At 33.0% G+C, this 22,649-nt stretch overlaps 4 protein-coding genes across 9 annotated transcripts in view; 2 read left to right on the forward strand and 2 right to left on the reverse strand.

The window, feature by feature from the left end:
• Positions 1-1,850: 1,850 nt before the first annotated feature.
• On the reverse strand, positions 1,851-7,250 carry Hacd2 (3-hydroxyacyl-CoA dehydratase 2). 3 transcript variants are annotated; one of them, XM_018512683.1, is made up of 7 exons: positions 7,150-7,247; positions 6,785-7,053; positions 6,629-6,726; positions 6,405-6,521; positions 6,090-6,324; positions 2,758-2,862; positions 1,851-2,602 (listed from the first exon to the last, which is right to left on the reverse strand). In XM_018512683.1, exons 3-7 carry the CDS (start codon positions 6,710-6,712, stop codon positions 2,034-2,036), a joined length of 1,110 nt encoding a protein of 369 aa, XP_018368185.1. In that variant the 5' UTR covers positions 6,713-6,726; positions 6,785-7,053; positions 7,150-7,247; the 3' UTR covers positions 1,851-2,033. The 3 variants fall into 3 exon arrangements, with proteins under 3 accessions (XP_018368185.1, XP_018368177.1, XP_018368193.1); XM_018512675.1 differs by having other exon boundaries at positions 6,785-7,250; XM_018512691.1 differs by lacking the exon at positions 7,150-7,247 and having other exon boundaries at positions 6,629-6,870.
• A 1,104-nt stretch (positions 7,251-8,354) lies between these two features.
• LOC108764495 (metaxin-1) lies at positions 8,355-14,128 on the forward strand. 2 transcript variants are annotated; one of them, XM_018512773.1, is made up of 6 exons: positions 8,355-8,757; positions 9,488-9,738; positions 10,387-10,552; positions 10,682-11,068; positions 11,508-11,568; positions 14,038-14,118. In XM_018512773.1, the coding sequence occupies exons 1-6, from the start codon at positions 8,671-8,673 to the stop codon at positions 14,052-14,054; spliced, it is 969 nt and encodes a 322-aa protein (XP_018368275.1). In that variant the 5' UTR covers positions 8,355-8,670; the 3' UTR covers positions 14,055-14,118. The 2 variants fall into 2 exon arrangements, with proteins under 2 accessions (XP_018368275.1, XP_018368282.1); XM_018512780.1 differs by lacking the exon at positions 11,508-11,568 and having other exon boundaries at positions 8,359-8,757; positions 14,038-14,128.
• A 190-nt stretch (positions 14,129-14,318) lies between these two features.
• Vps45 (vacuolar protein sorting 45) lies at positions 14,319-17,104 on the reverse strand. Its single transcript, XM_018512742.1, has 8 exons — positions 16,787-17,104; positions 16,393-16,591; positions 16,144-16,293; positions 15,670-16,049; positions 15,208-15,480; positions 14,946-15,110; positions 14,641-14,870; positions 14,319-14,548 (listed from the first exon to the last, which is right to left on the reverse strand). The coding sequence occupies exons 1-8, from the start codon at positions 16,877-16,879 to the stop codon at positions 14,350-14,352; spliced, it is 1,689 nt and encodes a 562-aa protein (XP_018368244.1). The 5' UTR covers positions 16,880-17,104; the 3' UTR covers positions 14,319-14,349.
• A 2,615-nt stretch (positions 17,105-19,719) lies between these two features.
• The window catches only part of TfIIA-L (transcription factor IIA L), an 8,561-nt gene continuing 5,631 nt past the window's right edge, over positions 19,720-22,649 (forward strand). Inside the window, exons 1-2 of one of the 3 annotated variants that reach the window (XM_018512760.1) lie at positions 19,720-20,101; positions 21,099-21,309. In XM_018512760.1, coding sequence (XP_018368262.1) covers positions 20,078-20,101; positions 21,099-21,309 — 235 coding nt within the window. In that variant the 5' untranslated portion in view covers positions 19,720-20,077. The remainder of the gene's footprint in view (positions 20,102-21,098; positions 21,310-22,649) is intronic. The other 2 variants (XM_018512746.1, XM_018512751.1) reach the window with 2 other exon arrangements.

Genomic DNA, 22,649 nt, shown 5'->3' on the forward strand with positions numbered 1-22,649 from the left:
GTGCTGAAGTCACGTGCACCAATCAGCAAAAGTCCCGAAATGATCAGTCTCTAGTAAAGGGTCTCTAGATGAACGTTAATCTCAGCGCACTCTGGCAGTTTAATTATTTTATTAACGTTTTATTGAATAAATATGCTCATAATATGTGTCTATATTATTTAATTAATAATAGTAATTGAATATAAAATACACAATATGCAAACAAAGTACATAATCCATCATATGTACGCTTTTTAATAAAACATGTATTTTATATGTATATGTACCCGAGCAGAAATTGAACCTCATGGCTAGCTAACCATTAGATAGAAAAGTTGTGTCTTAGAAAACTGCCGTCTAGTATTTCTGACTAGTTACTAGCTAGTTATGTAACGCTCACTTCTCCTAGCAGCTGTACAAAAAAAATTAGCTAATAGCTAAATATAAAATGTTACACAGTTCTGACGTGGAAAATCATAGCTAGCTACTAGCTAGTAATGTAACGCTCACTTCTCCCAATAGTTGTACAAGAAAAATTAACTAATAGCTAGACATAAAATGTTACACAGTCATAACGTAGAAAATCATAGCTAGCTACTAGATAGTAATGTTCTCCTAGCAGTTGTATAAGAAAAATTATCTAGTAGCTGTCTATCCTACACTAGACAGCAACTAAATAGGAAAAAAAAACATTTTTTCAACTAGATTTTTTTATAGCATATTTTCTACCTAATTTCTAGGGATAATTTTTATTTTAATTATATTTCCTCTCCATCTAGAGAAGTAATCTTCCCTAACAACACAAAGTCGACTCTGAGTCGACAATAGATTCTAGACGTCTGAAAGGGGTGATCCCGATTGACCACGGCTCGATTGGACACCACCAATCACAGCGACCGATGCTTAGGAGCTTTGTAGTCTCAAGCGTTGTGAGTAGCTCGTGTTCAATTGAGCCGTGTCCAACTGGGTGCCACCCCCCTCGGTGTAAACTAGGCCAGTGTCGCTGCGCTTTGGCTTAGCGCCGAGAGTGCCGAAACACTACCATAAATTCCCTTGCTACCATAAATTTCCTTGCTACATGAACGCTAATCGATTTGACAGTTGTTTCAATTATGATCATTCACTAAAGCATTAACGCTAACGGCAATTTCAACAAATGATTCATAAATTGCTCAGTCAAATAATTTATGATGTCTTATATTGACAAGGAACAATGCTAAATTCCACTACAAAGAGAATAGTAATTATTAATTTAAAATCCTAAGTCAATATTAACAGATCAATTATTATAAGGGATTCCTGTAGCATACGATACGCCAGCGTCAGCAGTCTCATGGTTTGCCGCTCGACCTGAGACACGCTCCCACTCTAATCATACCTCCCCTACTCTAGTAAACACTCCGTCATTCTTTCCAATCCTGTGTCCTGCCCGCCCGCCCCGCCGCGCTGGACCGTCTGTCTCTCTCTCCCCACTTCAAGACAAAATTTAATCACACTTGTCCTATTTACATAATTCATTTTATTCTCTCATATACAGATTTATATTTAAGATATCTACTTATATAGATACTTATATAGATATTTAAAAAAGTCAAATTTTAGTAACAAACGCTGTTTGTTACATGAAATGCAATCGAATGTTTAACATTGTATAATCGTTGGATGAGATGATGTCTATATTGCAAATTTTCTTTGTTCTTATTATAAGCATATACGCAAAATAAAAATATTTTGCACACTGTATACTATATTGTATTCATTACATATTTAATTATATACTAAATAACAAAACCACGAAATAAAATTGCAATCTTTAAATATTAAAATAAAATAACATTTAAATTACATTCTTGATAAATATTTATCCTTGGAAGCGATAAAAACATAAACATCTATACAAAATTACATTATTACAAAAACTACATATGCTAAACCGAGCTTATTGTGTCTTCTATGCGTCTCACGCTTTTTTTTATTGCCTACATCTTCTGCGCAATAGTAAGACTATAAATAAAAACAGGAACATAAGCCTGAAGATTATCTATCCCGCGAAATCAGTTGTACTTCTTCTTAATATTAGACTTATTGTTAAGTTTTTTGAAGCGCAGCTGATTCATACGAGACATTAATGTATATATTCCAGGCATGAATAAGAAGAGTAAATAAAATCTTATTAGAGACGGGAAGTGAAGAGCAAAATTATAACTGTTTGGCAAAGAAATCGTGAACTTCTGAGTTTCCTCGAAGTACGGAATGTCTCGTAGCATTATAATACCCTCGCATACGAAGCCCAGCGGGTACAACGGTATCCATATTGTATATCTCAGCCACGTTAGGAAGGCTATCTGAATATTCCACAGTTGCGTGATGTAGTATGGATATCTGATTATTTCTATCGTGCTCCATATGAGAAACAGGTAGAAAATGACCGGCTTGGTTTGCATACGAGGCTCAGCGTCGATCATGAAAAATAGTATAAACGCTCTACCTCCCGTTTGTAAGAAAGACACCAGCACGCTGTTCTTCGTATATCCGAATAGAGGATGCATTACCTCCAAAAATTGTAACAGTTGTATAAACTTCAGTGGATTGCCAACTGCATCATATGTTTCTTTCATGAAATCTGCAAAGATCTGTTGCGTTAATAAAATATTTCTAAGAAACGAGATCACTGCTATAGTTTCAATATAGAGTTAGGGGAATAAATTCAATAAAAATTTCTAGAGCTCATTCCTCACATAAAAGAATAAAATACTTTGTAGTAAGGTATATAAATACCTGGTCCGTCGCGGGAATATCTTATAGCCATTACGGCAAACACATAAGTGAAACCGACAAATTGACAGAGATTATATATGACTAGATATACCTTTGCAAAATCTTCTGAAAGAACAAGACATATTAATATGACATATTAATTTTGTAACATTACTAATGATCTAGTTTACATCATGCACTTGATACACATACTAACTAGTAACTTTCTATTAAATTATTTTAATTTCAGAAATGTTCAAAGAATGTTGTACTAAATTGGTACAATAGGCATCAAAATGATTAATTACAAACACATCTCGTGTATATGTTTACACGTATCACCGAAATTAAGATTATTCAATAGAAACAAATTATAAAGAACATTCAGCCACGCGCAAGGTGTTTTTTGCGAATGTTATATATTTAAAATTCTTATGTTACAGAATCAAATTATAGACGTTTCGGTCTATATCAGGCCATCTTCAGTATACAATATAAATAATATAAGAATAGTTCGCAGTCATAAGATTAAAGGAATAAATTAACAATAAATTTTTTGTTCGCGCGCGCGCGAATTACAATCTACGCTTGTGTATGTTGCCGAAAAATCTTTGCTTCTCTTCGTCCTAATGAGACTTTTATATTGAAAATTATTGCTTCTATTCATCTTAATGACAGACTTTTATATTGAAAAGTTGTGAGAAACGCCAGATTTCCAGATTTTAATAAGAGTAAAAAATCCAAATTCTGAATTAGCAAAAACTGATTCCTTTTTTTAAATATATCTATATTTTATAGACATACCTGTGCTTGTCACAACGATCCTTATTTTTTCCATCAATATTGAAATTGTCCTTGTTAATGTGAGACAAATGATTATACGAGACAGAACTACTTTTATTAGTAAAAATAATGTTTAATCTGTGGCTTTCAGTGTGATAGAATTATATACTGATTGTGGAACGAGGAAGGGAGCTTAACGGAGGGGCTTAATTTTGGTTGAGAGAGGAGTATTCTTAAATAATCGGTAAATATATATCAGGAAAACGGTCTGTATCACTTTGTTTATTTAATCCTATTTTCTGTTTTTTAATGTAACTTCTCGGAAATCATTCTTCTATAGTAAGAAGGTTCTGAGTCTAAAATATTAACGTTGTTCCAGCCTAAATCATGTTCGTTATCTAATTGGTGTTGAGACACGACCGATAGAGCATTAGTAGGTTTTTTATGTCTGCCTTATGTTCTTTTATCCGCGTGTTCAATTTTCTTTTTGTTTACCCGACATATGAGGCTTCGCAGTCTAAGCAATTGATTTTATATACTACTTCGGCGTGCTCTTCCTTTTTTAACCGGTCTTTCCCTATTTTAATAAAATTATTAAGCGTATTCAATGGTTTGTGTGCAATCTTCATATCAAATTTCCTAGCTACAGTTTTAAATTTTTCCGAGATGTTCAAATATGGAACCACAAAAAACTTTTTTTCTATGGTAGAGTCTGATACGTTATTATTATTTTGCTCCGAATTTCTTTCTGATTTTTCTGTGTAGAAATGTGATTCTATTCTATTCCTTATGGTGGAAAAAATAAAATCCAATGGATACCCATATTGTTGAGGAGTGTGTTAATCATAGAAGAGATATTCTTTTCTTGAAATTTAGGATGTGATAAGAGTAAAATTTTGTCCAACTGTCCTATCACTTCTTTTTTACGTTCAACTGGATAATTAGAAGTAAAGGTCAAAAATCTACCTGAGTTCGTGGGTTTTTTATAATTATCAAAAATGATTCTTTCATCTTCAACCATCGGTCTCAAGAAAACTAATTTCCCTATCATCAATCGTGAACTTTATTCTTTCATGATAAGAATTAAAAAGACCAAATATTTCATCTATTTGATCTTGTGGAACTGCTAATATAATGTCGTCCACATAGCGATAATAAAAAGGAATGCCTGTATTGATGGTCTTGAATATATTAATTTCTAAATCTTGCAACACAATGAACGCCAATATTGGGGAAAGCGGAGAACTCATGGATATTCCAAAAACTGTTTAAAAATTATGTCGTTGAATTTAAAAAAATAGAATCCAAAATTATTGAAATAGCATTTAAAAACTCGTCAAGTGGAATGTCAGTATTCTTGTATATCCGTGTCCATCTTCTTTTAATGCTTTTTATTACAAGATCTTTCGGTATGTTAGTGTACATCAATACTACATTAAACGACACAATCTTAAAATCATGCTTTATTTGCATGCCATTGCGTTTTTTGACAAATTCAAAGCTATTTTTAATATAACCAAAATTTTTTTCTGTGCTTTTATCAATAATACCTTTCAAATAAACAGCAAGATGATAGAGAGGACTGTTTATGTAACTAACTATTACTCTCAATGGACTCCCTTCCTTATGCACTTTTGGAAGCCCATAGATCCTCGGCAATTCTCCATTCAAACATAATTTTTTATAAATGGTCTTATCTATAAGTTCTTTGTTCCTCCATTTCGTTAGAAGCGAGCGAATTTCCGTGGTTACTTTATTAATAGGATTTTTCTTTACAATAGTCTAAGTATCTCGATCAGACAAAATCTCATTCATTTTATTTTTGTAATCATCTAAATTTAATATAACAGTGATATTACCTTTATCCGCTTCAGTAATTAAAATATCAGAAATAAAATTTTTTATTCAGAAATAAAATTTTTTAAAACTTTTATGCCTTCTTTAATGATATTGTTGTCAGAATTATTCGTATTCGTATACTTTAGTGTTCGTAAAATTGAAATTGAATCGTTCCTGATCGATTCAATTTAGAATTTGGATTTTTTACTCATTAAAATCTGGAAATCTGGCGTTTCTCACAACTTTTCAATATAAAAGTCTGTCATTAAGATTAATAGAAGCAATAATTTTTTCAATATAAAAGTCTCATTAGGACGAATAGAAGCAAAGATTTTTCGGCAATATACACAAGCGTAGATTGTAATTCAAACAAAAAATTTATTTTGTTAATTTATTCTTTTAATCTTATGATTAAGAATCATTGATCGTTTATTTATTTCAATTCTTTTAATCTTATAACTGCGAACTATTTTTATATTATTTATATTGTATACTCTGAAGATGGCCTGATATAGGCCAAAACGTCTATAATTTATTTCTATAACATAAGAATTTTAAATATACAACATTCGCAAAAAACACCTTGCGCATGGCTAAATGCTCTTTATAATTTATGTTTGTAATTTACGAGCCACTAGTAAATTTACAAATTTAATTCAATAGAAAGTTACTAGTTAGTACTCGTATCAAGTGCACGATGTAAACTAAGCCAGTGACATTAATTTGTATACCTTTTCTATATCCTAATTCTTCTTTGTGCAATTTATCATACATGTCAGGATAATCGTTGAGAATATCACGCTTCTCATCCTCATTATCGTCCATGTCTTCGCTTTTCCATTTATCAAAATCGATCTTAAGCCACGAAGGTTTTTGTGGTTGACTTATTAGTCTTGGCCACCAGCCATTACATTTCTTTCTCAAAACAAAGTTCACCTCACGATCGATTACCTTGTAATTACTTTCCTGGAATAAACATTTCATACAAGTTTTCTTTAATATAATTGCATCAAATAAACATAAAGGTAATTTAAACTTGTCGTTACATTTGGATCGATAGGTGAGTAAAGATTTAAATCAAAGCTGTAACTGTTCACTCCTCTGGCTCCATGTCCATAGACTGTAACTTGCAATGTAGTTTCTTTTAGATTGACATTAAGATCCTGCGAAATAAGGTGTATAATTGACAATTTATATTGATAACGCAATCGAAACTTTACACTTACAAGTATAAAGGTCTTGTATGTCCTTTCGTGTGTATATAACATACCTTTACATCAGTTAAATCTACCTTCAGTGTAACTTGACTCTCCGTCTGGGCCCAATATACAAATGGAGTGAGCGTGTTGGACATTTTATCATAGCAACCTGACGACAACAGAAATCTATCACCGTCTGTTATCAGTAACAACTTATCACCGTTTACCTCTGTAATTTCTAAAAATTCTGCAGCAACATGCGTACTGTCACTTCTATTTCCCACTTCAGTTTTCGACTTTGCACTTTGACCGTTGAATCAATTAAATACAATCAAATGGAGAAAAAACCTTATTCACTATATGCTAATCGTTACATCGTCTTGCTTTATTTACATAGAACGATGAGGCCATGAATATATAAAGTCAATTGGTAGGCAAATGAAGGGGACGACCAGACGGGGTTTGAGGCAATCGGAATCGCTGGAGACGCAGGTGGCTGGAGTAAATTCTTAAGATCAGTGTTGTTCCATCGGGTCACTGAAAAATCTTCCGCGCATGCACGAAAATCCATCAATGGCGTGGTAAAACTTACCAATAACCATAAAGGAAATACAGGTCGTACCTGGTCCCAGGCATATCTGGAGGTCAATTATGTATTTCGAAATGAGGTGAAAATTACAATAACAAGCAAATTTATTAGCATATTTATAATTTCATCGATTAACATTTAGCGAATTCGCTCACTAATTTCTAATAACTTTCTAATTTTCACCTCGTTTAAAGATAAATCAATTCCCTATGGAACGAACTGTACCCGAGACATTCCACGTCAAATCGGGCACTTTTGAACATCGTCATTTTTAATTTTTTTTTAAACTTGCTGACTATTCTACAGATAAAAATATGTTTCGCGAAAAAAATTTGAGATTTTTGGGAAGTTACATTTACGCTTGTAAGTTGTAGAAATTCATAAAAAACGTCGCTCATGCGAACATTCAAATTATTGTGTCGTCGAAATTATTTATAGTTGTACAAAAAAAATGCAAGAGATCAAATTCCATTTGTTTATGATTTTAATTATCATATGTATTATTTATCATCTACTCGATTATAGACAGGTACTTATTTATAGATTTAACTCGGCGTTTACAATAGAATTAGAAACGGTCGTATAAGGCTCTTAGGTCGTAGAAAATTAAACAATTATAGTCGAATAATTGAGAATAACAATGAAAAGAATAATCGACTATAATCAATTTTCTACGACTTGAGATGTTAATTTCCTATCTTTACGACTTCTATTGTAGACACCGCGTATTAGATTATTATAGTTACTGGAGTAAAATTTCGAAACGCAAATCGATAATTTCCTCTCACCGAATAGAGTATATGTATATTTTGTATAATTTGCATTAGTAAAAAACCTTCTATTTCCATTCATTTTCAAAAATCTTCTTTCGACCTTCCGATAGGTTTTAAAACCTTCCAAAAATAAAGGAAAATCTTCCAGTGGAACAATACTACTTAAGGTCCATTTGCAAGGCTGCATTCAGCTGATTCTTAGGCTAATTCTGTAATGTGCTTTTTATTTCCTGTTTTTTGCTGTTTGTCTCTTGCCTTCTTGATCAAAAAGGCAAGAGACAAACAGCAAGAAACAGGAAACAAAAAGCACATTGTAGAATTAGCCTTAAGGTCCATTCACACCAAGATTCTGCTGCTTCCCGCTGAACCGTATTGCACTTTAAAGTAAAAAATACACGAGGTTCGTTCACGTTGTCGGAGAAATTCTTTTCTGACGTTTGCACTTTTTGCTCTCAGCATCTTCGCTTTCTCTCTTTTCAACGTCCGAATAAATATTTATCTCGTTTTAAATACAAAAGTTTCTAGAGATTTTAAACAAACCTATTGTTGGAAAGGAAGGCAGACGAAAAGTGCAAAAAGTTCAGCTATTTCGGGAGGCCGTTCTAACTTCTAACCTGTTCTAACCTACAACATGCCACGCGATGCTGCATTGTTTACCGAGGAGGGGATCCTCGGCGGACGAGGAACTTGGTGCAGAGGGGTTCGCTCGTACGAGCACGTGTAGTTTCACTGGCGATGCAAATTTTTGAAAATGACCAACGCCGAGGTGCTACAGCTGGACGTGTGGAAGGGCGACTGGGGCCTGCCGTCGGTCGACGTAGAATGTTTGCAAGTTCTGGTGCGTCGAGTCGATGAGTATAGGTTATGGCACGCGCACACTGATTAATTTCGGCGATCCCCTTTTTCTCGTATTCATAGAATTCGCCAAGTGCGATACGTGCGAGAAACGTCTAGTATCTTTCCAAGTAGCGTGGATTCTTCGGCCAACTTAAGAATCTTTAAAGAACGTTGGAGCACTTGCGGCTCCGGAGCGATTATCCTAATTGAAAATAAGAGACTCTTGGCGAATTTTATCTTCAAAAAGAAAGCAGATGATAGAACGATACTCCCTGAAAAATTTTTATTAAATTTTAACGGAATTTTTATTCAAAATTTATTTGCAAAAGATATGTAATACTATGGTTGGTCAAAGAAGTCATTAAAGGGATACTTGCTGCCTTAGAAATGTATTGAAAAACAATATGACGTGTGTAAAGATATCAGGATATCTAAAGTATTAGCTGGATATGGCACTAGTAAAATGAAAATGAAAAAAAAATATGAAACATACCTAACTGCTTCATTATATCTAAGTTGACTTGTTGAAAGCTGAGTGTTAATTGTGTTTCAATAGCCATCCAAATCATAATAATCTGTATATTCTCTATCAGAAATTATAATTATTTTATTATTGAAAACTCAATGTCCATTAATCTATTCATGTCTTAATTTATCTAATAATAATGTAACATCCTGATGATATAACAGGTTGTGACTCATTTCCTAATACAGTATCATGTTATTTGTAGGCATATGCCAAATTCAGTGGGGTACCTTTAAAAATAAATCTAGCAAGCAATCCGTTTAGAACACCAAACGGTCGATTACCTTCGCTTAAGGCTGGTCTACGTACTTTGGATACAGTTAAAGATATATTGCCCTTTTTTAGAGCAAAACATTATAATTCTGACTATACTTTAAACGATAAGCAATGTGCAGACGTCATGGCTTATGATGCTCTGCTTAAGGAAAAGTTATATCCAGCCTTCCAATTTATATGGTATGAGGTATAGAAACGCATATCAGAACAAAATGCAACTCATTGCTTATGAAATTTTAATGTTATTAAAATTAATTTATTCATAACAGAAAAACTGAGAAAGTTGTTATTAGCTCTATTGAAAATCTAATTAAATCTATTAAAAAATAATTTATTTATTCATCCTTATTGCTGAAAATTTTTCTGAGAAATTAATGTCATCTTCAAAATTTAAAATTTTTACTTATTGTTTATATTTAAAATGTTAGTTCATTAAATCCTACAGAATTTTTCTAGCGCTTTAAGTATTATTAAGAAAAGAAATTGTCAAGAAAGGTTTTCAGATACTATTTAAGAAAAGCTGGTTTTTTAATATGCAAAGCAAAATTCATAATTACAAATGGCTAGTAATTTGTGTCTAAATAATAATAATAATAAGATAAATGAATTATTTGTTTCAAATAGCAATATTTAAACATTTTTAAGTATGAAATGCATATTATTCTGGTCATTGCATACATGTTTGTCCAGTCCTTTGGTTTTGCACAAATTATATTAATAGCTTCACATTAGCAAGTATATTTTAGTGTAATTAGAGTCTTATGCAAGATCAAGCTTTTGTAATTAGAGCACATATAACATAAGACATATTGTTTCAATTATTTTTAGGTGGATAGATAAGAAAAATCTAGATGAATTAGTTAGACCGTGGTACTGCAAAGCGCTGCCTTTTCCATTCAATTTCTATTATCCAGGAAAATTTGAGCGGCAAGCACACGCCTTAATGCAAAGTTTATATCCTCTGGAAGATAATATCAATGTTATAGAAAATGAGGTTTGTGTAACATGTAGAATAATTAAAAATATATTAAATACATAGGAAGATATTGGAAAAAAGAATGTAATGTTTAAATGCAAAAAAAACTTATTTTGATTAACTTTAAGCATCTCTATGTAACAACAGGTGTATTCGGAAGCACAAAAATGTTTAACGTTATTATCTATAAGGCTTGGAGATAGAGATTTCTTTTGTGGACAAGAGCCTAGCACAATAGATGCCGTTATATACTCATATCTGGCACCGTTGCTCAAGGCTCCATTACCAAATCCAGTCTTACAAAATCATTTAAAAGCCTGTACAAATCTAGTGAAATATGTGTCGCGTATATCACAGAGATATTTTGAAGAAGAGTATCAGACTTTTGAGAAGCAGAAGGCCGAAAAAAATGCCGAGAGATTAAGAAGAGATTCTGAAACTGAATTTCCCAATAAAAGAAGAAATCAGATCCTTGCTGCGCTTGCTGCTACAATAGCAATGGCAGGATATGCGGTATCCACTGGTATTGTAGAGGTAAGTTTCGTTTATACAGAGAAAAAAGTATGGTAGAATGTATATCGTAGACTCATGGAGAATTCTCGCAATAGAATTTATGTTGGATATTAATTGGTTTTCCTATCTTTTTATCTTTATTTTGAGAACATTTAATATGAATTGTCTTTATTACAATAAGTCAATACATGTATTCATTCATTTTCATAAATACTGTAACAAATTTTTGCATGAGAAAATTTCTTTTTATATAACAAAAATTTCTATATTTTTACCTAAATTGGATATATTTTGTACAGCTAAATGTAATGTTTATAATCAATTTAGTAAAATATATCTGTAATATAGAGGAAGCATAAAATCCTTTATCATAAAAAGATAATATTTATATAAATACATCTTTCTAAAAAAGAAACAGTACAAATGCTGAGTTTGAAGCTACAAGTAGCTTTATTTGTAGGTGCTAGTATATTTGTTAAGAAGCAGAAAATTTATTAAAATTCCTAAGAAGAAAAGAAAACGTGAGTATTAGTTGCACATTGATAATATACTTTTACATGGAAATTAACCAATTAATATCAATTTTTATATAGAATAAATACATTTTTGCTTCTTACCGCATACACCTTAAAAGATTGCGATAAGTTGGTATATTTGCGCTTAAAGTGGCTAGATAACTTATCTTTATTTAGTCTCTAAAGTGGAAAAATTACATTCCTGTGTAAATAACATGGGAGGGGGGGATTTAAATATTCTAACATTAGATGTAGAATTATATTTATAAAGTTTACTAAAATTTAATGTAGACTTTTTATTAATACGTTTAATGAGAATCTTAAATGTTTTATATGCATATTAATACTTTTGATGTATCAAAAGGTGATAGAAGTAAATAAAAAGTTTAAGAATTATTCCTTAATAAAATGTTTAAAAATTAATAGAGATAATTTTTTAAGAGAATAAATAATTAAGAAAGTATAAAGCTTTAGAGAAATGGAAATCATTAATAAAATTTTTCATTTAGCTTTAAATAAATTTAAACTATAACAGTAATAAGGCTCAATAAATTTAAAAAACCGAAAGAAAAAAGGGCTACGAGTCTAAGATTAAAACGTTATAAATTAAAATTTCAAACCGTTAATAAATAAACATGTCATTTAGTTAAAATATAAAACTTTAATTTGCCGGCAATAAACAATAAAACAAAAACAAACGTTTCGATCCCTGTTGGATCATTATCAATGTTAATAAAAATAACAGTAGAATTTATTACAAAGATATATAAAAATTATAGTTCGCTGTCAATCGCAGTAATAATATCATCAATCTCGCTCAGTATTAGTAGTGAGGTGATAGAAGTAAATATTATAAGAATGTTGTAATCGGTAATCATATATTCCTCTGGTTTATGTATGTAGATTATAGACAAATATAATTGTTTCTATGAAAAAGTACAAATATAATATAAAAATGCAATAGGAATAAGTAATCAAATACAATCTAATACGAGAAATACAAAATAAGAAGCAAGAAATAAAAATAAAAAAGTAATCTAATATTCAATTAATACTATAATGTAACTGCCTCTTACGGTCCGAGCTGGATCTTTGTTGCTTTAAATAATTCAATCTTGAATTACTAATATATCCTATATATGTACTTGCATATATACCATATTGTAGTCTTTTTCAAACTGCGCGCCGAATTGTTTTTCCGGACTAAATAAACGCAATTAAAACTACTCTAGTAATCGCGAATTAAATTGACAAGCAATTTTTTTTAATAATTTGATGCTACCATCAAGCATCATATATTATAAAGATGTTAATCTATAAAAACTGTTAATAAATTTATTGCGAAAAATATTACCTCGGCCGGGACTTGAACCCGGATCTCTTGTAAACCATACGAGCGTCCTGAGCCATTAGACTACCGAGGCCTAATCTAATATTATAATAAATGTAAACTAAATTCATTAATACGAAATGAAAGTGTGCGATGTAGTCATAAATTATATATATTTAATTTAGTAGCAGCTAAATCAAATGAGAATAAATACCTGAAATTGTATGTCAATATAATATAAAAGTTGTCTATTCTTAGGCAATGCGATGAGAGTGAAAATGTAGTTATTTCTCTAAGAAAAGTTCAGAGAGAGAGACAATATAAATTCGACATACTAAAACAAGAAGGTTGATATGGTAAACTAGAAAGAGGAACATAAGGGAAATTAAAATAGTGAGACGAGAAAGTGGGAAAAGGGGAAGTAAAAAGAGAAAGAATGCAGTTAAGAAGGAGAAAAACATTGAATAATCTGTGAGTAAGATTCAGGGAACGATTCAGTATCATTTTTTCTATTAAGATCTTGTTTCTGTCTTTTGAGATGTGAATCATTTCAGACACTAATCTTTTGTGGTACGAAGATTCTCAATCTAAAATTTTCACTTCGTTCCATCTAAAATTGTGATTAAAATTGATACGATGATCAGTTATGACAGTAGGAGAACCAGAATTCTTCCTAATATCAGAGATATGTTCGTGTAATTTCGTACTTAATTTTATTTTATTCTAACCAACACAGCTCGCCTCACAATCGTCACAAGAAATCTTATATACTACGTTTTGGTTAGATAGAAAATCTAACTTATCTTTTCCTCTCTTAATAAGACTTTTTAATGTGTTAGTGATAGAAAAGGCTAGTTTACAATGAAACATACTAGAAAAAGGAAAAGTTTTATATTTTAACTAAATGACATGTTTATTTATTAACGGTTTGAAATTTTAATTTATAAGGTTTTAATCTTAGGCTCGTAGCTCTTTTTTCTTTCGATTTTTTAAATAAATTTATTTTTAGATTTTTAATTTGGAATATTCTATTATATATAAAAATGGTAGTGTAGAATATTCAAATCACAAAATTCAACAGCCAATATATATATATTTTTTTTGCTCATTGCAATATTAAAAAAAGTAATACATATTTATTAAAGGTACCAGCAAAGGATGACGAAATCTCAGATGTATCAATGGAATATATGCTGAATGACGAGGATGACGAATAACAGTTAGCAAAAAGAAAATTATGTTTTTACGACAAAGATAGGGAATGTAAAATTATTAAATCCACAAGAATATCCCGTTTCATGCAATATTTCGCAGTGATTTACGTTCGAAAGTCTTGGTGTGGAATAGTCTTATATTCCTGACAAAGGAAAAAAGAAAGGGAGATATTATAATGTATAAATAGCAAAATATATAACAAAGTAAATAAATATTTTGGAATATGACATATACCAACATTATTAATTTTTTCCTATTTTATATCGCATTAAGATACCACTCGTGGCATGGTGCACTTCTTCCGCGAAACTTTTAAAATTGTGTATGGTAGTACCACCTAGAATAATTTTTATACCCGGATTTTGTTTATTTAAATTATAAACAGCCAAACTTTCTTCATAAGTTGTACCTCCAATCATGAATATTATTGTGTCTTGAGGTCTATAAAAATGGGACAATAAAATATGTTGTATATAATTTATATCTAATATGCATGTGTATGTAGTTTGCTATTTAATTTATAAGTAATTTACCTTCGTGACATTATCATATTACCGAGATATGGGAATGCCTGCGTACTTAATCTTCCTTTGATTAAGTCCTCTAACGTTTCATTTATTAAAGGACAATGTTGCGTGTATATATTATCTACTCCACTTAATCCTTTGAATAACTTTTTGGTTATTTTAGCAACTGCTTCTCTATCAAATAAATTACTCTGTCTTGTGTTAACACCACTATATTCTAGTATATTATATACAAGCTGGAAATATGTTACGATTTGTATATTATGTATGTATATATATTTTTTTCAAAAACACATCAGTTATATAAATACTTTAATATATTTGTCTGAAACATTCCTCTTCTTAAGTAATTCTATTAAACCGTTTATATCATTGCTCGCATGTTTTTCATAATGCAGCGCATAAAGCATGACGAGTCGAACAGTATCCACATCTCGTACCTTTTGATTGGCAATAAGTGCTTTTATCTTCTGCAGCTGTAAACAGAGCCATAAAAAAAAATATATATATAAATATATACATCTCAAAGAGATACATATAAAATTTTTTTTAATCGTTTTTTGAAGATATTACCTGCGAGGAATGATCGGTTTGGCAACTCAGTTCTTGTTCCAATTCTGATACTTCTAACAAATTGTGCTTTTCCACAAGAGATGAAAGCTCTCCGACTACCGTAACATGTTTCGATACGGTACCAGAAAGTTTCTTGAAAAGCGGATACGTCTCTACGAAGTGTTTCATATCGGCTATGCTTTCAACCTTTTGATGCTTCTTTGCTTTCTTTTGAAATTCATCCATCAATTCTTTTATCGTTTGTCCTATTTCTCCAAAGTTTAGATACAAGTTCTGCTCAAGAATATATTCTTTTAACATAAAAAAATCTTTCATAAAGAATAAAGTTTCGAAAATTATTTTAAAAATGACAATTATACATAAAATATCATTCAAAAGTATAACTTTTATTAGTTTATATTTACTTCTGCTAGTGTTTCAAATATAAATGCACATATAAAATTAAATGAAAAATATTCTTACATTTGCATAAAAGTCATCGTGTTCTGCACTTAGAACAACTTCTTTCAATTCTTTCGAAATGCCTTTTACGTGAGATAAGTTGACTCGATTATTATTAATTGTTAATAATTCGTGTACCATTGCTTGATACGTCCACTGATTCAGTAACGGCGTGACAGGATCGTCTCTTCTATCAACTATCAAAAGGAGAGGATTAGATTCCTGTCTGAATTCAAAAGAATTCGACTCTTTACTGAGCACTTCTCTTATCTTCTCTGCTAATCTCTTTGCCATATCTGAACTGTGTTGGTATCTAATATATGGGCATTTTTTTAGTGATAACAAAACAGAAGTAATTCCTTGGACAGTTCTGTGTAAATGCACTGGATCCCAAGTCAATCCTTTAATTGTAACACAAATAGACAATATGAAAAATAGTCTGTTAAGTAGTTTTTCTTACATCTATACAGAAACGAGTTTATGAACAAACATTACCTTCGGAGCAGGCATTTATTCCAAGTGAAAATAAGTGTGGATTAATTGCTAGATAATCTGCATAGAATTCATGCACCTCCCTGACTACCTCTCGCTCATCGCTTTCTGCCAGAAGCTTTATATCAGCTTTCGCAATAATGTTACTGAAATCTAATTAAGTTTATTAACAATTATTACTTTTTATTCTCAATTTAGTTCTTCAATGTCTTATTAAGAACATAATTTTTGTAAAGACATGATACTACTTACAAATATAATATACTCCATATTTGGGGTATCTGAGCTCCTTGCAAAGCAAATCGATATTTTCCTTTGTTGGTCTTACAAATACTATGCATGTCAAATGTTTCAATGTGTCATTATGTGCAGCGGTGTCTATCCGTTCGAACAGGTATACTTCTTTCATCAATATCTCAGACTGACTGTACAGCAGGCTGACTATACTTGTCTAAAATTTTAAAAAATGACAGAGGAATGACGATCTTTGAAACTTGTCATTTATTACTGTTTTTTTTTGCAGCTGTTATATTGTTTGTGCTTAAAGTGAAATAGGCATGTAATTAGAGAGGAAAAGGAAAGACAAGAGAGGAATTCAGCTGCAACCAAAAAAAAAAACGTAATTCACAGTACTTATCATGCCTACCGTTTGTTTATCCATTAGCAGAACTTTCATACCAGGACCGCTGTCTTCTGTCATCCTCGTTATATAAAACTTCAAAGCGGTGACGACGTTCATCTTGACAGTTGGATTAACGCTTCAAGTGTGGTTAAAGTATTACGCGAGCGTATACTACGCTAAATTCATATTTTGTTTAAATAAAACGCGATTAGTTGTAGAGATGCATATATATGGTTGAACATGTACACTCCGCATGAAACCTACTAGAGTACCATGTCACATTCTAACAAATTTTGACAACACATGCATAAAATTCAGACATAAAACGGTGTTCGCAATGGCACAGCTGGTCTCCCGAGTGCCCGATTCTTCGTTGATTGGTCCGTTTCGAACATGGCGAGATTTGTCGCGTGTCATTCTGATTGGACTCCGATTGATCAAGTTCCTGTTAATTTAGGCTGCGGTCCACTTGCTTCTTCCAAATGCTCTAAACGTTATGCTTCAAACGCTACGCTCCGATTGGTCCCTTACAATTTCGAATGCTACAATTGCTACGTGAACGCTCCAGCCAACCCACCTCCCGAGGTGAGGCAATTGAAGCGAAGTGGGAGCAAAAACGATGACGTATTGATCATGATGGAATTATAGATATCTATAATGACGTAATCAGAGTTGCTGGGAGCATTCTGAAGCATCAAATGGACCAGTCATGTCAGTGCTACAAATGCTCTGTAGCGTTTGAAGCGCTAAGTGGACCGCAGCCATAGGCTGCTTTCCTTTTAGGAGACACAGTCGATACAAATCGACACAAGTGTCGTTTTATCTTTGTCACTCTCTGAATATCAAGAAGGATAGAACGATATTTGTGTCGACTTGTGTCGATTTGTGTCATCAAATGGAAAGCAGCCTTAATCAGCGCGATTAAGGACCACTTTCACCAAGCTAAGGGCCTGCGCACAATAGAGGAACAGGAATTAGATATTAAGATTTCAACCTATCAGAAACTGATTACATCGGAATACACGATTTCTGATAGGTTGAAATCTTAATATCTAATTCTTGTTCCTCTATTGTGCGCAGGCCCTAACTTACCAACCTAGTAACTGTAATGAAATAGAAAAAGATAGAACTATTTCTATATCTTTCTATTTCATTACAGTTACTAGACTGGTTAAATAAGCCGATGATGGTGAAAGTGACCCTTAGCCCGGATCCTCATACAGGCACTGGCGCTTTGACACAGAGCACTGATTGGTGAAAAGTCGGTTGTGGGGGTAAAATTTACCCCCATCAGCCGTTTTTCACCAATCAGTGTTCGGTGTCAAAGCGCTGTTGTTCGTATGAGGATCCGGGCTTAAAGTCCGTATCAGACTCTGCAAGCCGACCCAACTGCCAACTCTGACTGCCGACCAATAATGGACCAATCACATTGAATCAGTCTTATGGTGATTGGTCCATTATTGGTCGACAGTCAGGGTGCCGTCACATGCGGCGTAACCTGCGTATTCTAGTAATTTACTAGAATACGTTATTTTTTATTTACTAGAATACGCCATTCTGAAAGCCGGCATTGGGCGTATTTCGCGGAAGATTAGAGAAATGCGGAACTAATGCAACTGTAAGATACCGAGCGGTAGGAACCTCAGGAAGGATATTGAAGGATAGAGTTGTGAATAGAGAGGGTAAAAAGGTAACACCACGAGACGACGGTCCGAGTATATATAACGGTACTTTTTATTGGCGATGCGCACCGTATCAGAGCAGAGCAGAGCACATTCTCTCTTGCTTAAATTCTTACTCTCTACATGCCCACACAGGCGCGTCGTTGTAACGCAAACGGCCAATCAGGTGGCTTGCGGTCTCTGACCAATGAGATCGCGGGGACGCATATCGTGGCGCCATTTCGCTTGAAGGCGCGAAATATAAATGCTAGTGATTGTTTTACACAACCAATTGTTGATTCGAATTTCTGTTGTACACTCTAAAGAAATACTAAACGAATTTACGATTGGTTTTCGTAACCTACGCAACTCGAAAAGTACGCCTCATGGGGAATCGGCACCTTTCCATCGCGTATATATGAGCGGATAATCGAATAAATTATTAAAATTGGAAAATTTTATGAGACCACTCTTAGGCTTATTCGACGCGTTTTTGCATGAAACAAAAGTATCTGGTAAGAAAAACGTCGTTCTGCCTTGTGATCTGAGATATTAAACGTTAAAGTTGATGACTATTGAGGTTAGGAAATCTGTCACAGAGGTCTATAATTGTACTGTTCCACACGGGTTTCGACTTTTCACGCGATGCAAAGGGGCGCACGACTTCTATAATTGTACTGTTGCAAAATCAAAACCCTCGTGCATTTTTTCAGACAGAATAAGCTAAAATGAGCCAGAAATTAGATGCTACGCATGATGGTTCTATCATGTTTCGGCGCAACAACAAAATAGCGTAAAAAGCATAAAGTGATTAGACAGAAACTGATGTTCAAGTGAAATGATATGATTGGTCGGCGCAAGTTACGCTCACGCAAGTTACGCCGCATGTGACGGCACCCTAAAAGGAAAGCAGCCTATCTCTCTTCAATTCTAGAATTGGAAAAAGATGAGAAACAAGTTGAACCTCGGTTAAGAGTTAACCGTGAGTTGTGAAACTGGGGTTCTATTCTTGAAAAGAAACGTATACGAAATCTAGGGAAATGTGAACAGTATACGTTACGTATACTATAGTATTTCCCTAGACTTTCGTATACGTTTCGTTTCAAGAATAGACCCCCTGGGCCTTAACCAGGCATTAGTTGACTGGCGTTGGTGAATGGTGGTGAAATTGGCTTTCAATCTCCAATGCGTGATGTGACACGGGCATTACGGCCAGTATAAATGCTTCTCATGCCACGGCTCGAAGGCCGGAGGCCGGAGGCCCCAATGAGACCGGGCGCTCGCAGGGTCGTAGGTCGCGGCGTCGCGTGAACATTGGCGAGCATGCGCGGTTTACGGCCAGCCCGAACCGAAGGTTGCCGAGCATTGTCGACGATATTCGTGCGGTGTTCGTTTGTGCCTTCGTGGACGGAGACGGAGCGTGGAACTGAGCGAGGCGGGTTATTGCCGTGCGTTTTGCATTTTGATTTCACGAGTACCGATCGGACGCAAGGCTTCCGAAACCTTCCTTCCCTCGTCTCTCGACGATGCACCGGTGTGGCTTCTGAAAGTTCAGCAACGACGCGGACAGGATAACATCCTCGCGGATCATCGGTGTTTTGCTTCCCTTCCCGGTCGGGCGTGCGTCCACGCCGATCGTGCGTGTCGCGCCACGATGGCTCTCAGCCAGACCAGCGTGGTGAGTAGAAACCAGCGAACGTTACGCCGTGAACGTTCGCGTTTCTTAGACGTTTATGCATTCTGAACGATTCCCCGAGATAACGAGGAGCTTTCCTCCGGATTGTTCTGGATCTTTCGATATCCACCAGAAAATGCCGCGCGCATCCGGCGGCGCGATACGCTCGACTGCGGGAGCATCGTGGAAGTCGTACCTTGGACTGAAAGGTCCTAATAATGGCACGTTTGCGTTGTTCGACGTGGCTCTCTGACTCTAACATACAGTCATTTAATATTTAAATACCAAGCTGCACCTTACATGCCACTGTGATATCTCTGAGCAAATGTTCAACTGTTTACATACTTGATTGGTTTAGTCAAATAGAATCTTTTCCTTGATGTAGGATTCTCAGTATCTCTAGCTTGATGGAAATGCTGGAATAAGTTAAATTGGGGCCAGTATAAATCTGCAAGTGTAGATTTCTATGCAATATACAATTATATTCCTTTTATGCTTCTAACATCTAAGTTTATGAAGACACTAATTTGAATGTAAAAGATATACAAAAATAATATAATTTGTACACAAATATTTGTACTTATACATATAGATTTATATTTTAATTTTTTAATAGCAATGCATTTGTATATTTACACTTATGTAACATTTATTGATTAGTATGACTGCTAAAAGAAACTATAATTGATGGAAGTATACGCTATATACTGTGAGCATATATACTGAAAAAATTTATAAAATCTTTATGAATGTTTATTCGAATAATACTAACTAAATATTTACTAAATGTAAATACATTTATTTGATACAAGAAAATCAATGTGATTTAATGATTACTTTTTTTATTAAGTAAATATTTACTGTAAGTAAATGTTTAATACTAAAAATATGTATTAAAGTTTAATACATTTTTTTTTAGTATGTATATATTTTTAATATTCTTGCAACATCAAAAGAATACTACATAAATTGAATACTACATAAAACATTTTACACACAGCTGAAATTGTACAACACTGTGATAGAAGATGTAATATCGGGAGTACGAGAGTCGTTTATAGACGAAGGTGTGGATGAGCAGGTTTTACTAGAGCTCAAGCAAATATGGGAAGGAAAATTAATGGCCAGTAAGGCCGTGGAATTAAATCCAGATCCACCAGAGCCACAAGTTCCTCAAATCAATACGCACAAAGCTGTGTCTGTCAATAAAGGTATGCATTGATAGTAGATATTGTTACTTTTGACAACTTCGAAGATTCAAAGTTTTGAAAGAATTTGAATTTTTGAAAATAATTCTGAATAGTTACAATAGAAAATCTATATGTATAAAAATGAATGTATGTCTGTCTGTTACCTATGCATTGCTACACCATTGATCCGATCGCCATGAAACTTTGGGAAGTTGTTCATTGTAAGCCGGACAGCCCCCAAACGTCAATCAATTGGTCGATCTACATCACGAGCACGGAAGATAAATTCCGTGTATTCAGAAGCACTCAAATAAATAAATAGAATTAAAAAGAGAGTTTGAAATGTTTTGTTGATGAATAAAATTACACACTGTAAATGAAAATTTAATCATAATAAATTAAATTTTATCGTAACGCGAGTTTATTTGAATTTTTTTCTTCTGAGATCGCAGCAACGCGCGACGGGTAAGCTAGTATATTATATAATTTGCTCCTATAAATTTCAACAATAAATAAGAATGAAAACGGTTGAGCATATGCCACACACTAGATCTTGTTAATGAAATATCATTAATATATTCGTATATAAAATTAAAAGAATTACAATAATTATGTCAGACATAATAAATCAAAGTATAAACGTTTCGGCCCTGAATGTGGCCATCTTCAGTATAAATAAAACTAATATATAAAATTATAAAGATATAAGAATTACAGAATAACGGTTACAATTAGAATATATAATAAAGTTTTTTAATTGTCAAAGTATAAAATAACTCAATTTAATGTTATCGAGTATTCAGTCGTGAGATGAAATTATCAATTGATAAGAAAATTCCTCCAATGTACAATATTATTTAGAAGGATAGTAACATCAAGATATAATTGCCAAACTAAAATGTATATCTCAATTAGATATTGTCTTTACATTTTACAAAACAATATTAAAAAGTGTGAAAACTGTAATCTTACCTATATCTTGAAAAATCCATAGTCATTCGATCATGGAAGATATATCCCTATCTCGTTATTCTTACAAAAATTAACGTAAAGTATTACCTCCAGTTGAACTCAGAGATATATATACCTCAGACCAGAAGACATCCAAATTTAAAGAGAAGGGGAAAAATGTGATGTAGGAATGAAAAACATTCTATTGGGACAAAATTAGGAAGAGAATTCATATAAATGAGTGACCAGAATTTATTATTATAAAATTAAAATTATGTAATAAAAGAAGAAAATAAAAAAATCAAGACAGAGATTGAATAATTGGTAAATAGATGTTAGGTAATTTTTCTGTGTCGTTCTGATTATTAATACCATTTTCCTGCTTCTTGATATGAATCATTTCCGAGATA

This window comes from Trachymyrmex cornetzi, unplaced genomic scaffold (genome assembly GCF_001594075.2).
Source record: "Trachymyrmex cornetzi isolate Tcor2-1 unplaced genomic scaffold, Tcor1.1 scaffold1137, whole genome shotgun sequence".
NCBI classification, from domain to species: Eukaryota; Metazoa; Arthropoda; class Insecta; order Hymenoptera; family Formicidae; genus Trachymyrmex; species Trachymyrmex cornetzi.